This window comes from Beta vulgaris, chromosome 7, assembly GCF_026745355.1.
Source record: "Beta vulgaris subsp. vulgaris cultivar EL10 chromosome 7, EL10.2, whole genome shotgun sequence".
Taxonomy (NCBI): domain Eukaryota; kingdom Viridiplantae; phylum Streptophyta; class Magnoliopsida; order Caryophyllales; family Amaranthaceae; genus Beta; species Beta vulgaris.
The window spans coordinates 56,661,826-56,675,198 of NC_079208.1; the positions used below are offsets into that span (position 1 = coordinate 56,661,826).

At 36.9% G+C, this 13,373-nt stretch overlaps 3 protein-coding genes across 5 annotated transcripts; 1 reads left to right on the forward strand and 2 right to left on the reverse strand.

The window, feature by feature from the left end:
* The first annotated feature begins 448 nt into the window (after positions 1-448).
* On the forward strand, positions 449-3,690 carry LOC104899975 (succinate dehydrogenase assembly factor 1, mitochondrial). Its single transcript, XM_010687278.4, has 2 exons — positions 449-552; positions 3,037-3,690. Exon 2 carries the CDS (start codon positions 3,097-3,099, stop codon positions 3,376-3,378), a length of 282 nt encoding a protein of 93 aa, XP_010685580.1. The 5' UTR covers positions 449-552; positions 3,037-3,096; the 3' UTR covers positions 3,379-3,690.
* A 200-nt stretch (positions 3,691-3,890) lies between these two features.
* Positions 3,891-8,057, reverse strand: LOC104899976 (anthranilate synthase alpha subunit 2, chloroplastic). 2 transcript variants are annotated; one of them, XM_048634161.2, is made up of 10 exons: positions 7,615-8,057; positions 7,351-7,535; positions 6,821-7,013; positions 6,155-6,303; positions 5,923-6,038; positions 5,588-5,837; positions 5,348-5,407; positions 5,126-5,257; positions 4,464-4,541; positions 3,891-4,362 (listed from the first exon to the last, which is right to left on the reverse strand). In XM_048634161.2, exons 1-10 carry the CDS (start codon positions 7,781-7,783, stop codon positions 4,042-4,044), a joined length of 1,653 nt encoding a protein of 550 aa, XP_048490118.1. In that variant the 5' UTR covers positions 7,784-8,057; the 3' UTR covers positions 3,891-4,041. The 2 variants fall into 2 exon arrangements, with proteins under 2 accessions (XP_048490118.1, XP_010685581.2); XM_010687279.4 differs by having other exon boundaries at positions 5,105-5,257.
* Positions 8,058-8,207: 150 nt separating this feature from the next.
* On the reverse strand, positions 8,208-13,373 carry LOC104899977 (uncharacterized). 2 transcript variants are annotated; one of them, XM_010687281.4, is made up of 5 exons: positions 13,195-13,373; positions 12,244-12,519; positions 11,463-11,594; positions 11,254-11,370; positions 8,208-8,704 (listed from the first exon to the last, which is right to left on the reverse strand). In XM_010687281.4, exons 2-5 carry the CDS (start codon positions 12,517-12,519, stop codon positions 8,363-8,365), a joined length of 867 nt encoding a protein of 288 aa, XP_010685583.1. In that variant the 5' UTR covers positions 13,195-13,373; the 3' UTR covers positions 8,208-8,362. The 2 variants fall into 2 exon arrangements, with proteins under 2 accessions (XP_010685583.1, XP_010685582.1); XM_010687280.4 differs by having other exon boundaries at positions 13,081-13,372.

Sequence of the window (13,373 nt, forward strand, 5' to 3'; positions counted from 1 at the left end):
GAACTAGGTTACAGGTTCGAATCCCCCCTTCCCTTCTTTATACTTTGTACCGCCTTCGTGACTCATATGAATAAAAAAATACTCCCTCCGTCCCAAAATATAGTTCTCATTTCCCTCTTTTCACGGTAATTTATGCAAGTAGAATCTAAGAGGGGTAGTAAAGATTTTTTGTTTATTTAAATAAATGTTGTATGGGAAAAGATGATCTTAGGAGAGAGGATGGAGAATAATTGGTGAAAGAGCATTAATTGTAACATCTTGGTTGAATAAACAAAGGAAAAAACAAAATTCAAGAAGCAAATAAATGCTCGGACACGATTTTTCTAGACAAATTACAGAAAAATATGAAACTATATATGAAAATGAGAGCTATATTTGAGACATCCAAAATGAAAATGGGAACTATATTTTGGCACGTAGGTGTATACAGGACTTCCTCAGTCTAAAACTCCATACATTTTTTCGTTTCACTCACACACGCCAATTCGAATCTGAAATTTCGTATTTTCTCTCTCCTCTTCCTCGTGCTCGAATGGCAGAAGCTCATTCCAGGTTATTCTTTTGTTCCTTAGATTAATCTACTTGCTCAGACGATTTTTGCTATTGTTGCGAATTTGGTGTCAAATTGCGATTTTTAGATCTACTTCATGTGATTATTCATGCCATTGTTTTTATGTGGCTGTTATTGTTTGTTTCATGAATTCAACCTATTTTTTTTCTCAGATACTTGGTTATTTCATGTTTTTATGATTCGAATTTCTGGGTATAACTTGTTAATTCATGTTTGTTTGTTTCATGGAACTAAATGATAACAAAAATTTATGATACAATTTGTAGATGAGCATATTTTCCTGCCATTTTTCACTTGTTCTTGATTATTTCATCAGATTAATTTTTTTATCACCAAATGATCTTTCCCTAAATGAGGAACAAATGAGATTAGTGAGAGAAAATGGTTGCGGACAAATAATGCTTTTTAATAAAGATAGGAAGCTTTGATCTTCCAAGGCTATGAAGAGTTTTGTAGGAGTAATTTGAATAAGTAAGCTTTAAAATTGAAAACTTTGACATTCGACACATTTGAGCAAGAATTGAAATTTGAATCTTCCATAATAAAAAATTTCAGAGCATGGTTTTTTTGGTGTTGCTTGCCAATTGCCATAGTACATTTATCTTAGAATTGATCTGTAGACTGTAGTCATGAACTGTTGTCGTGCGTTTCTGAAGAGACTTACTATTGGATAGTCATCATGGTTTTTCATCCATTGATGAATAAGTTTTATGGTGTTGCTTAGTTGTTGTGATTCTAGACTCAAGGAGGGGGAATACTTTTTTTTCTATCTATCTCCATTTCTTAACTTAAACGATATAGCATGGTAAGAAACTCTCTTATTTCATCCTCCTATGTGACATTGCTTCATGAGTGTAAGCGAAGGCAATGGAAATTGATAGAGAGCCAATTTATCTCTAAATTTAGCTTTGTGCAACCTTAACTTTAGGAGTTCTATTATCAAGAACTGCGGCCTAAGAGAAGTAGCTGTCTCTTAATAGTAAAAGTTTGGCATTGCTTATGAGTTGTGATGGATGGTAGTTAAGGGGGAGGAGAAATGTTTATGAAATTGCGGATTCATTATATTATAATTCACAGAATCTGAAGTTTAGAACAATTAGGCAAAGCTTCATCAACCTGTATGATTATGTCTTTTTTAAATAAGTGGGCCACTGGCCCTCCTGTGACAAGAAGCCATTGAAGCATCTTATAAGAACACGAAGTGTCTTATGCATCCCTTCCACAAATTTTATTCGAATTTTCTGATTGGACTATATCAGCTTACCTCTATTAGTGGATAATACATAAGTGCTATGATATCCTTGGGACGTAATTTGGTTTGATTAATTTCACAAGTTCTTAAACTATCAAAGTCTTCTTGTTTATTTGTTGTTTTCTCTTTTGTGAATTGCTGTCTGTTTTGCTAGAAGCTCCATGAACAAAAGGCACTCTCCCTCTTTCTAACACTTTGTTTGGAATGCAATCATGGAGGCAATGTTAGGGGAGAGAAGGAGAGGGGAGAGTGAGTGTTTTTTTTTTTCCTTCCAAATCTTTTCAATGGGAAGGAAAATGAATCTTTTCAATTCTAATTTTTTGAATTGCAACCAAATGGTTAAGGCTTGTGTTAGCACAACTTCATCAAAGCATAGTCTGATGACTATAGATATAATTGATGTTTGCTAGTGCTGGGTATCTTGAGTTTCTGGTTTAGCTCAACTGATAACAAATTTGGAATGATTTCAGCTGCTGTTGATTTCTCCTATGTGTCATGTCTGGTAGAAAATAAATGTTTAAGATTGAACCTTTGAGGGATAAGCAATGTATATTAAATGATATACTCCCTCTGTTCCTTAACAGTGTGTTTGGATAGCAATGGTGGAGGGAAAGGAAGGGATGAGTGAGATTGCTTTTTCCTTCCAAATATTTCCAACACTAGAAGGATTTGGTTTATTAAGATAGAAGGGGAAATTGATCCTTCCGATTCCCTTCCCTTCCCCCATGTTGTATTCAAACAAGAGAAAATGTTTCTCTCCCTTTCATTTTTCTTCCTTCCTCTCTAAATTCCCCTATCCAAACATACAGTATTAGTAAAGATCTTCTGTCTTTCCATTTTACCCTGTTCCGAAATGTTCTTCTCAGTTATGATTTATTCCAATATTTGTGAGTCTTTTTCTCTCTTTTTCCTCCCTTTCCCCACCACATGAGCCAACTTGCTACGTCAACTATACTCATCCCATATTATCTAAACAACTTTCTTTTTCCTCCTCAAAAGTTTGGATTGACTCACCCAAATTCTACCAAGTCAGTGCATTTTCCTCCGAGTCTGTTTTTATGGTAACAATGAAAATTCTTATTCTTTAGGAACGGGGAAAGTACACGTACATGATAGTGGCATGAACTCTAAAAGAAATATGATGGCCTCTTGTATCTATCACCTGATCGTTTATTCACATGAAAGACTGATGCCATCTTTATCTCATGTGCAGCAACCTTATGAGCTAAATTAAAGCAATTGTACGTCGATTCTTGGCTATCCAAAGAATGCAATGGGAGGTACTGCTGGACTAAAGCTCTCGGGGTTACAGAAGCAGGTCCTGAATCTTTATAGAGGTTTTCTACGAGCAGCCCGTTCAAAATCCCCTGAAGATCGTCGTCAGGTTGAATTAATTGTATCTGAAGAGTTCCACCGCAATTCCAAACTAATTGATCGCAAGAATTTCATTTACATAGAATACTTGCTTCGACGTGGTAAAAAGCAACTTGATCAGCTCAAGAATAGTGATACTGTTAGTTTGTCATCTATGAAGGTTGGTCGGGGATCCGAATGAAGAACAACAGGTCTTTATTACCTTATATACAGACACAAATCAACTCAGAAGTGAGTCTGACCACATTTCAAGAGAGTCTGACCACATGTCATTTATCAACTTATTTTTTCTTTCACATGAACTCATTTTGTTGAAGAACACTTTGTTAGCCAAGCTCATAATATGGTGAATTAGTGTCAAGCCTCTTTATTTTCCTTTGTTAGTCCTGATAGATAGATTGTTTTGAGCCAATGTTTCATTTGAATAATTCTTTCAGTTGGTTATAGGTGCAATTGTCATGACTCGTCAATAATAATATTAATAATTTTCAGATCTAGAAATCTTATTTTCATTCAGTTCTCTTTGATTTGGTTTAAAAACCTTCATTTGATTTATCATTAATCTATATTGCCTTTCTCCGAACAAGTTGATCGCAATTGAAATGAATAGAGATTGATGAGGAGTACCAAGCATCATAAACTTGATAAGATTATAGTAACTCATATGAGACTCGATTGAAGATTTAAGGGAATTTTATAAGCTTTATATTGTTGAACTGCCAATCTGCCATTGTCATAGAAGTATATTTCTTCATATACTTAAGCCACACTTTTAGATTTCTTAAAATGATTATATTTACATATTCATTCCAACTGGGAGTAGCAAAGATGTGGCGGACGAAACTCAGAGAAACGACGACTCAGCAAGATCAATGGCTCGAGCAACCGCTGCAGCTTCTCGCTCACAATGTCCCTGCTCATCTCCATGACCGCTGTCCACCCTGATTGTAGCTCCAGTTTGAAGATGAGCAACCCATTCTCGTCGTTTGTTCAGATTCTTGTAAGAATACAATGTATCATAGGCTTTCCCAGTTGGAAACACAATGGTTTTTGAAGCAAGATCAGCAATGTCCATGTTCTTAGAAAATGAAATGCAGCCAAAACTACCACCATATGGGCCTCTCCTATTCAATTCGAGTTTATCTATCAGTTGCATTGCTTCAATCTGTGGTTATAAATCATCAATACAATGCAGAACTAGTAAATATTGAACATTTCTGAAGACAAATCTTAAACAAAATTTTAGCAAATAAGAAGAAAACTAACCTTGGGTGCTCCAGTAAATGCCTCTGAAGGCAACGCGCTCTTCAGAGCTTCCCAGCATGTTGAATACTCTTGAGTAGACTACGGAAAGGAAAACGAAAAAAATTAAACTTCATTGGATGGAACTTTTCGAATCTAAGTTGAATATGGACATGTTTTCTTCTTAAAATCCTTAAATCATGTTGCATTATACGGAAACGAGTTGGACTAAATGTGTAGGTTTTAAGCATAGAACAAGAAGGATGTGACAAAATTACCCCAAAGGTGCATTCTCTTCACCTGAACTTAATAGATCTGATCGATCCTGATTTTTCCTCATGTCTGCACTTGATTAGACCTTATACGCCCTTAATAGACTTGATCAACCTCAAACTATCTTTTAAAGGTGAAGAGAATGCACTTTAACTCATGTACTCACTTGGTAATTTTAGTCCATAAGGACATTTTTGTTATCTCCTTAGTTGTTTAGTGCATTTTATGCATTAACATTTAACAACAATGTCAAATCCTCAAACAAATAAGGTGACTGTAAGATTTTATTCTCAAGAAACTAAAAAGCTCAAAAATTAATCTCCCATCAACAGGGAGCTTTTTTAAGAATGCAGTAGAAAAAGACAGGCATTAATATAGAGAGATTTATGAACCTTTTTGGTATAGTTGTTTACCCAGTCAGCTACCCTGTTGTGCTCTCCAAAATGTTTTTGGCCATTGATAAACTGCTTACTTAGCGGAGCATCCTCGTTATACGTCTCCGATAATCTTTCAGTCCCTGAAAGCGTTTGATTAGTAAACTTGCCCTGCAGAACAAACATCATGCTTATGTCAAAATTTAGCAGCATTTCCAGAATCAGAAGGCATATATACAATAAAATGAGTGTTATTCTTACATGTTTATCAACATAGGTGAGAATATGAGGGCTTGAAGCAACAAAGATGCACCCTCTAACCTGTGAGATTGTGATGGGAGTTACATGAAACACATATATATACACATATATATACTCCCAATATTAGCTGATTCATACTATATAAATGAGTTTTGTTGATCCTGTTGTTCATATGCAGTTACCAATTTTTACTGATTAGAACTTACAGATAAAAGACCAGGACCTAGGAAGTTAGCTTACTTGTATATAAGCCATGAACGGATTTGGCTCGACAACACTCAACACCCTATATACTTCAAAAGGATCCGAGAATGTTCTCCTTTCAAACCGCTGACTGAGTACAACTTGGCATGTGTCACTGCCAGTTAACATCTTTTCCTTAGCCTTTAACATGGCTGTCTTGTATGCTTCACTTGTCATACGAGAGACCTCTAACTGTGTGCGGAGTCTCTGAGCATTGAGTTCTATTGAACCAGAAGATAGTCTTGGACTGAACAAAGAAAAACAACAAAGACATGATTATAAGGTTATGCAAATAAGAATAAGCCTCAAAATGTAAGAATATGGCTTCTTACTTGACTATATTGTGAATTTTCGATAACAAAGAATCCAAGCGCTTCGTTCCATTGTCTAATGCGTCCTCTATTGATGAAAATTTATCCAGTTGAACCCAATGGATTGCGTGAATTTTCTGAATTACATAATCGTCAAGTAAAAAATTATGACAGACGGAAAAACATAATAAAAATACATTGCAAAATGCATCTTTAAGGCTTTATTCTAAGCAACTATATGGAGAAATTATACCTTTTCAACATGATCAAACACAAGCACATCATCATACAGACCTAGATGCACATCAGGAAGATTCCTGTCATCTGCTGGGGCACTTGCAAATGTAAGCCTCTTATCTGTGTATCGCACCGTATCATAGGAGAAATATCCAACCCATCCACCTGGTGCACAACTAAAAATAGCATTACCACCCCTTCCCCTAGTTTTTCATTTCCTTTTCTTTAACTTAACCAATGAGTTCTAAAAACAAAATACTAGCTGATAGGTTGGACACTTCTCAAAAAAATATGATTCCGAGAAGATACATTTTCTGGGAAGTGTGAATCATCATTTAATTGGCTAAAAGAGGTAGAAATTCCCATGGAAAGTTTCACTTACCTAGGGAAAACTGGTAAGTTACTTTGTCCCTTTTTAAGGAAGTCACGCTTCTTGTCTTTGTTAACTAAATAGTTTAAGTGTCTTCCACTTCCCAGAAACATGTACTTCCCGCGCAATTTTATGTCAACTAAACAAGCATAACGAGAAGTCGACAATGATTCACAGGAAATGCGAGTTTTATACTTATGTGAATACTGAATACTACATTAGCTAAGACATGAAAAAGTAAGGATTAGTCTCTATCCACTTTGATCAGGACATAAAAAGCTTATAGACAAGAATTCATTGTCATAATCATACCACAAAACACTTGTTGGGGAAGCTCATCCATGCACTGAGGAGACCATTTATCTGTGATTCTCTGTGGGATTATCAAAGGGTCTTCTGAAAGCTCTTCTCTCTTCCACCCTTCGCGATGATTAATCGTTGTAACTAGATTCTCCTTTGCTATAATTTCCATTGCTGGATTAGCTCCAACGATACTGTACCTTCCCTACAGATGATTGATATCAAAAATGTATTACTCAAAGGTCGACGAGCCCACTTGTGGACCAAGCAATGCTGGGTGGGGAAAACCAGACACATGACTACACTCTGCGTGGTACGCGTGGTCCAGGTCATGGGATGATTCGGGCTGGGAATCGGGTTGGGTCAGAGTTGGCTGTGTTGACAGCTGCATTAGAAACTCGACCCACCCACTAGTTGGACCAGGCTAACTCGAGTGATCCGAATCAGGACCTGGTCTGGGTGGGCTCAGATTGACCCTGCCTAGAGGCCACCTCTATTCAAAGGAAAACGAATGCAACAAAATAATGATCATCAAAACTTACAAAATTTGCAGTGTGTAAGCCTGTCTCCACTGACTCAAACAAGAAGCTGGGTGCTTCATGATCATTTTCGTTTACTAAACAACGATAAGCAAGAACCGGAGTCAAGTGATCAGAGAATATGCACTGAGATAACGGTACCAAGTTTCCTTTCTTAGACTTCTCCACAAAGTTAGCAGACTGGTTCACTGTGTAAGAAACACTCAGACATTTAGCATGCTCTTATGGCTGAGAAAAATGCGTGCAGACAGTGACAGAGTGTGTTACCTTGTGACGGAGAGGACAGAACAGAAAACACTGAAAACTGTGCCCGGTGAATTCGTGGACGGTAAAACAGACCAGTTGATAGCATTGAGGAGCAAGACTGAGAAGATGATGACAAATTTTGACAGCAAGTAGAGGGCACAAGAGGCAGGATAACTGCTGCAGCTACCATTTCTGAAGTAATAAACCAATATGGTGTAACAAAGGATAAGTATGCCTGCTTTAGGTTCCAAGATGACTATTTGAAGTCCACTAAAAGTCATTTGAGTTGCATCTTCCCAACTGCTTCGGGAATTTTAAAAAATTTCAGATATTGTTCTGTCTCTGCTCTCCTTAAAAACAGTTGCTTTTATCTTACAGAGAGCTTTAAATGCTGAGACATGGTTACCTGGTGCCAGTTTCGAGGGTAGCTCTGGACTTAAATTTCACATGGTTATTTGTTGGCATTAAACACCATTGCTTTTATTTTACTAAAACCGTAAAAATGTAAAAATAATACTTCTTCTTGACTGCCATAAAAGGCCAAAAAAAACTCATGACGTCTCGCTTACTGGCTTAAAATTGCCTAAAACTTTCCCTGATTAGGCAAAAAAGAATTATAAAAACCAGTAGTATATATAGAGCCAATTTCCAATTAGAAGTACAATACATTGTAGAGGAAAAACAGTATTTGGTAATTTACAATTTATCCACATAGCGATCCAGGTGAAGAAAGTCTGCTAGAATGCTGGTATCAAAACAACAAATAAAGTCACTGTGACGAAAGGTTCTTAAACAATTCTGGAAGATGAGCATTAGTGAGCTTAGTCCTTTTGCTGATTTCATGCTTCTTCTTCTTAGGCTTTGCTTTTGAAGAAAGGCCTTGAATCTGTGCTGCAGCCCTTCTCTGTGCAGTGTTTGTAAGAGGTTTGGTACCACTCTTTAGAAGTTCCTTCTCAACATCGAGGAAATCACGAGGTAACTCAATGCTGCGGAAGAGTTGTTTAAGATCATCATCCACCTTGATAGGAAACCGAGGATCGTTTGGATAGACTATATCCTCTTGGGAATCAAAATTTGAGAGCAACCAAACTTTTCGATCAGCCTTCAAAATCTATGGAAAATAATACATTATCAGATAAGTTAAACTAGGTCAGTGACAGCAATAGAAAAATGTGAATCAATAACAGTGCTACTCATCTCAGCCCTCAGGGAGTAAGTTTGTAAAAAAGCAATGTATTCTGCCCCACCTCAGCACACGAAAGAAGAAAATTATAAAAGAACAATGCACAAACCAAGAGCTAACAAGCTGAAATCACTAATGTAATCCACCATGAACAACTTCAAAGACCCTTAAGAGTTCCACAATGGCAGACACACACCATAGATCCCCTACCGAAAGAAGTATTGCCACTCGTGGGAGAAACAGGATGTACATCCACAACTAAAGATGAAACTTTGAAACATAACAGTAGATGATTACAAAGCACACTCCCAGAATGATATTGTCGGTTTACATGAGATGACCAGTAACTTTTTTGAGGAAAGTGCCACAGTGCCCCCCTGCAGTTGGTTCAATTACAAAAGCAATCCCTCAACTGTTGACTGTAGTCTATTTCCTCCCTTAACTACTTCACTATGGTAAATTGGTCCTGGCTCAGCTTTGTTGCAACCAGTATTTCAAAAGGCATGAGGTGCACGAAATCAACAAGGTGGACGCACAAGCTTTTCTGTTACTAAAATATACACACTCGGAATGTAGGAACAATCTACAAGTTACACATTATTTTTTTACTGTAAATTAATTACGGTGTGTGCGTGAGCGAGCAAGACTAAGACTACTGATGCTTATGTGCCCAGTGGCGATTTCTCTCTCAGGCTTGCATGTTACATCTCATAGACCCAAATGTTCCTTGCATGCCTTTTCAAAAACACTACGGGCACTATCTTTACCAAACATGACTTATAAGTGGGCATAAAATCAATGTCAAAGGCATATATTTATACCATATATAACAGCTACTACAACATTAACCAATGACTTTTACTGTACCAATATTGCAATGGCCGAACCTGTGATGATAATCACTTTATATCAGTATACTACATAGATTCCAACTTACGTCACGTGCTACTATCTACATTCTATATAAAGGTATCTAACTAAGCAACCAGAGTCAAATGACAAGAGACATTTTCTTATATAGTGATAGTGATAACTCGTGACCAAAAAGAACATGCCATCTGGTCTCTTTAGCCTTGAGAAGCTTGCACCCTCCTCCAATATCTTTTATGTTTGCTTTCCACCACAAACACCATTTTCCTCATTTCAGAACCTACGCCAAGAAGATGCCTTTGCTCATTTTCTCTTCTCTCCAAGCTCCCCCCCCCCCCCAACCCATTCCCCATTTCCAAGCAACAAACACCAGCCCGAATTTCCAGACAACAAATAACATGCCCCAATCACCAACATCACAGAGCCACTATGATCCATTAACCATGGTATCAGCAACTCAGCATTATCCATATCCAACGATCAATTATTAAATTTCCAACTTCCAGAATCAGCTAGTCTCCCTGACTTCCGTCTACCACAATAATCCATACATCCTCATCATCATGCTCCAATAAACATCATCTTCCTCAAATTATTTATCCCCCTACGGTCTGCCTCTTCTAACATTTTATGTCAACTGTCCCTTGCCTTCTCCATCATCAGCAACCCTTGCAGAATGTGCTGGAATGAATTTATACCATTTGGACTTGTTGGAGATTTTAAGAAAGAAAGGACAGTAAGCAGAGAGACCACGTTTGCGTGTGTGCAGGTAAACTAGGGAAGAGACTAATACAGAAAAATAGAGGATTATTCATTCAATACTTCAACCTTTAGCAGCACGTTTAGTAGCTTCTCCATTTAATTTTACTTTTTCTCGTGGTGGAAGAAAAGCACTCACTGATCAGATTATGCACATAAAGTGATGTACACATGAACCAGGAATAATTTAAAGCAAGATATATATTAACTGGTGAAAACTGAGGAGACAATTTCAGGTGCAATTATGGCTGCAAGATTAAGTGGATCCCACTTTTCCGTATATTGATCAAGTTAAGGGGGTAAAAGCCACTGGGTCGGCTACTATTAGGAAATAAAGGGAACAAGTAATAACCAACAAGGAGGCAAATTGTCACCTTCCCAGTAAAAGTCCAGACCTACCAGATAAAGAGGTTCAAAGTTGCAGTTCCACTCTTCGCCACTAATACAGAAAAAATAAATTACAAAAAAATAGCATACACTCAATAAGACTCCCTTATAATTGACTACCAAGGAAAACAAAGGATGATATAACCCAGCCTTAGCTAAATCCACAAGTATTGAACGGCTACAATTTTGCGAGCCTGTACAACTTTACCCATAATCAATCTGAACATGATCGTCATCCACTTAAGACTGAAATAATCATATAAAATACCCTAAAACATTGTGCAGTGAGACCAATAATGTTGACTAATGCATAAGTAGAAACACATTTCCATAGACATGCTGTAGTCATGTAGTGTGGTGTATCAACTCAGTTTGCACACTATGGAACACCAATCCAATAAAAGTCAGAAAAGGTCTGACACAGAGAGAAAGGAGAGGGTTTAAGAAGAAACTGTAGCTACCTGCAAGTCCTCCATCACACTTAGATAGGAATCCTTCAAATCAATGACAGGCATGCCTTCTGGAAATTTTCGTATTAAAACAAGCAGTTGGTCCTTGTTCTTAACTTCATGCTTTGACTGTAAAAACAAAGAAAATCATTTATTTATCAAAAACTAAATGGTGTCAAACCAATGATCTGACCAAATGTAACTCAATAACTCAGGCCTACCTTGTAAGAGAAACACTCCCCATCATAGTACACTTTTGGGTTGTTCTTCAAACTCTCAAAAACAGTTTTGTTTGCATACACATCGACGTGGCACACTTCATTGATTTGCCTAGGAGTTAAAGCTTCCCTCCTCTGCAACCAACCCAAGGGTGTTATACAGAATATCCAGCCAGCATGTAACAGTGTGACAAATATCAAGAGAATAATTACAATTACCAGACTTATTTTACCACTCCTGGTGATGTTCTTGCTGCTGACAAAGATGCCAGCTTAGCAATTACTGTAGTTGATTTCTCAACATAATTCTACATGTACACTGACGAATATCGGGAGACTAATTACAATGACTAGAATCATTTTACCAATCCTGTTGCTGTTCTTGCTGCTTAAATAGATGCCAGCTTAACAACTACTATACTAAATTTTTCAAAATTTTGTCTACCTGTAACATAGTGACAAATATCAAGAGACTAATTATAATGACTAGAATTATTATATTACCACTCTTGCTGCTGTTCTTGCTGCATAACAAAATGCCCGCTTAAAACAATTACTATAGTTAATCTCAACAATTTTCTCCTGGCAACTCATCATAATTTTGTCACAACTCGATAGGTACGACAGAATATGAAGTATTAACAGGTAGTCATCATGTCCATCACTGTGCAGCTGTATAATAAACCCATCATAATAAGCTAGAAAAAAACAACTCCTGATTTCCCTCCGAGATACAATTACAGAAATTAATGACCAATCACACTAAACTGCTAAAGTGACCAACCTCTAAAAGGAGATCAATGACACGCTTAATTTGAGCTCCAGCAGGAGACTTCCTTATGCTGTTAATAATCTGAAGCCTTTCAGTATCATTAGAGAATTTGACAGCAGGAGCAGGAGGCCGCGTATGTGTCGAAGTTGATTTCTGTACATTAGAGTTAGTCTTTGGTGGAGTCGAGGTCTTTGTTGAGGCTTGTTTCGCAGAAGCAATACTCGAAAGAGTTGATTGGCACTTCTCTTGCTGCTTTCGGAACCTTGCCAAATTCTCTTGCAGTGACATCTATCACAAAATTGGCATTAGGAATACCCAACAATACAATTGTCAATGAAAATATCGAAATCGCAGCATTCGAGAGCAGCATATCACATGATTAGTTTCCAAGAAGAAGTTTGCACTTTGATCCTCCGTAAATTTTGAGAAGTTCAACATACTAACACACGTATAATTTAAAGTATCAACTATCAAATACATTAAATTGAGTATGTTAGCCAACAAGCACTATCTCTACTTCTCTAACAACAAAATCTCATTTTCTTATAGTAAAATCAGAGATTAAGCGGAAAAAAAAAATCACATTTTCAATAATTATACATCAAATTACAATAAATAGCATCAACAGCTGATATTAAAATGGAAAAGCATATAATTCTTCTTCTGAGCTAATCATATGTTGTCATTCAACAATTTTGAAGATATCAAAATGGAAGATCAAGTGAAAACCTACAAATCTTTGGATATAAGACATCAAAATTTCAAATTAAACTCTTTAGAATCGTCGAAGATTTCCTCGATTTCTTTCAATTGTAAAAGTTAAAATAGTGAGATTAGTCATAAACAGACCTTCAGTTATTAGGAATCGTCGAAAAAATGCTTCAATTTCTTTCTTCGGAAACACCTCGAATTGATGCTGGAAATACGTAATTAGAAATCAAAGTTTTTAGATGGAAAAGAAACCTGGAATGAGCTGATGAATACGGATGTAGACTATGAAATCTATGATATGTAGAGCGAGATGAAATTTCCCTTGTGATCTCAGAGGAGAGTTCGCGCAAATTCTAGAGATTGGAATTTGGAGGGTTAGGGTTGCAAGCTTCTATTTTTTTTTTCTCTGTCGTATCTCGTATGTACCCTCT

Bases quoted from the DNA above. Each gene is read 5' to 3' on its own strand.
- LOC104899976 (XM_010687279.4), bottom strand. From the start codon at position 7,783: ATGGTAGCTGCAGCAGTTATCCTGCCTCTTGTGCCCTCTACTTGCTGT. The intron at 5,838-5,922 runs GTAAGAAGCCAT...TTCTTTGTTCAG, and splicing joins AAAATTCACAATATAGTCAA to TCCAAGACTATCTTCTGGTT. The intron at 4,542-5,104 runs GTTCATAAATCT...TCCTTTCCGTAG, and splicing joins TAAACAACTATACCAAAAAG to TCTACTCAAGAGTATTCAAC.
- LOC104899977 (XM_010687281.4), bottom strand. From the start codon at position 12,519: ATGTCACTGCAAGAGAATTTGGCAAGGTTCCGAAAGCAGCAAGAGAAG. The intron at 11,595-12,243 runs GTTGGTCACTTT...GGTTGGTTGCAG, and splicing joins TCATTGATCTCCTTTTAGAG to AGGAGGGAAGCTTTAACTCC. The intron at 8,705-11,253 runs GTAGCTACAGTT...TATTTTCCATAG, and splicing joins GTGTGATGGAGGACTTGCAG to ATTTTGAAGGCTGATCGAAA.
- LOC104899975 (XM_010687278.4), top strand. From the start codon at position 3,097: ATGGGAGGTACTGCTGGACTAAAGCTCTCGGGGTTACAGAAGCAGGTC.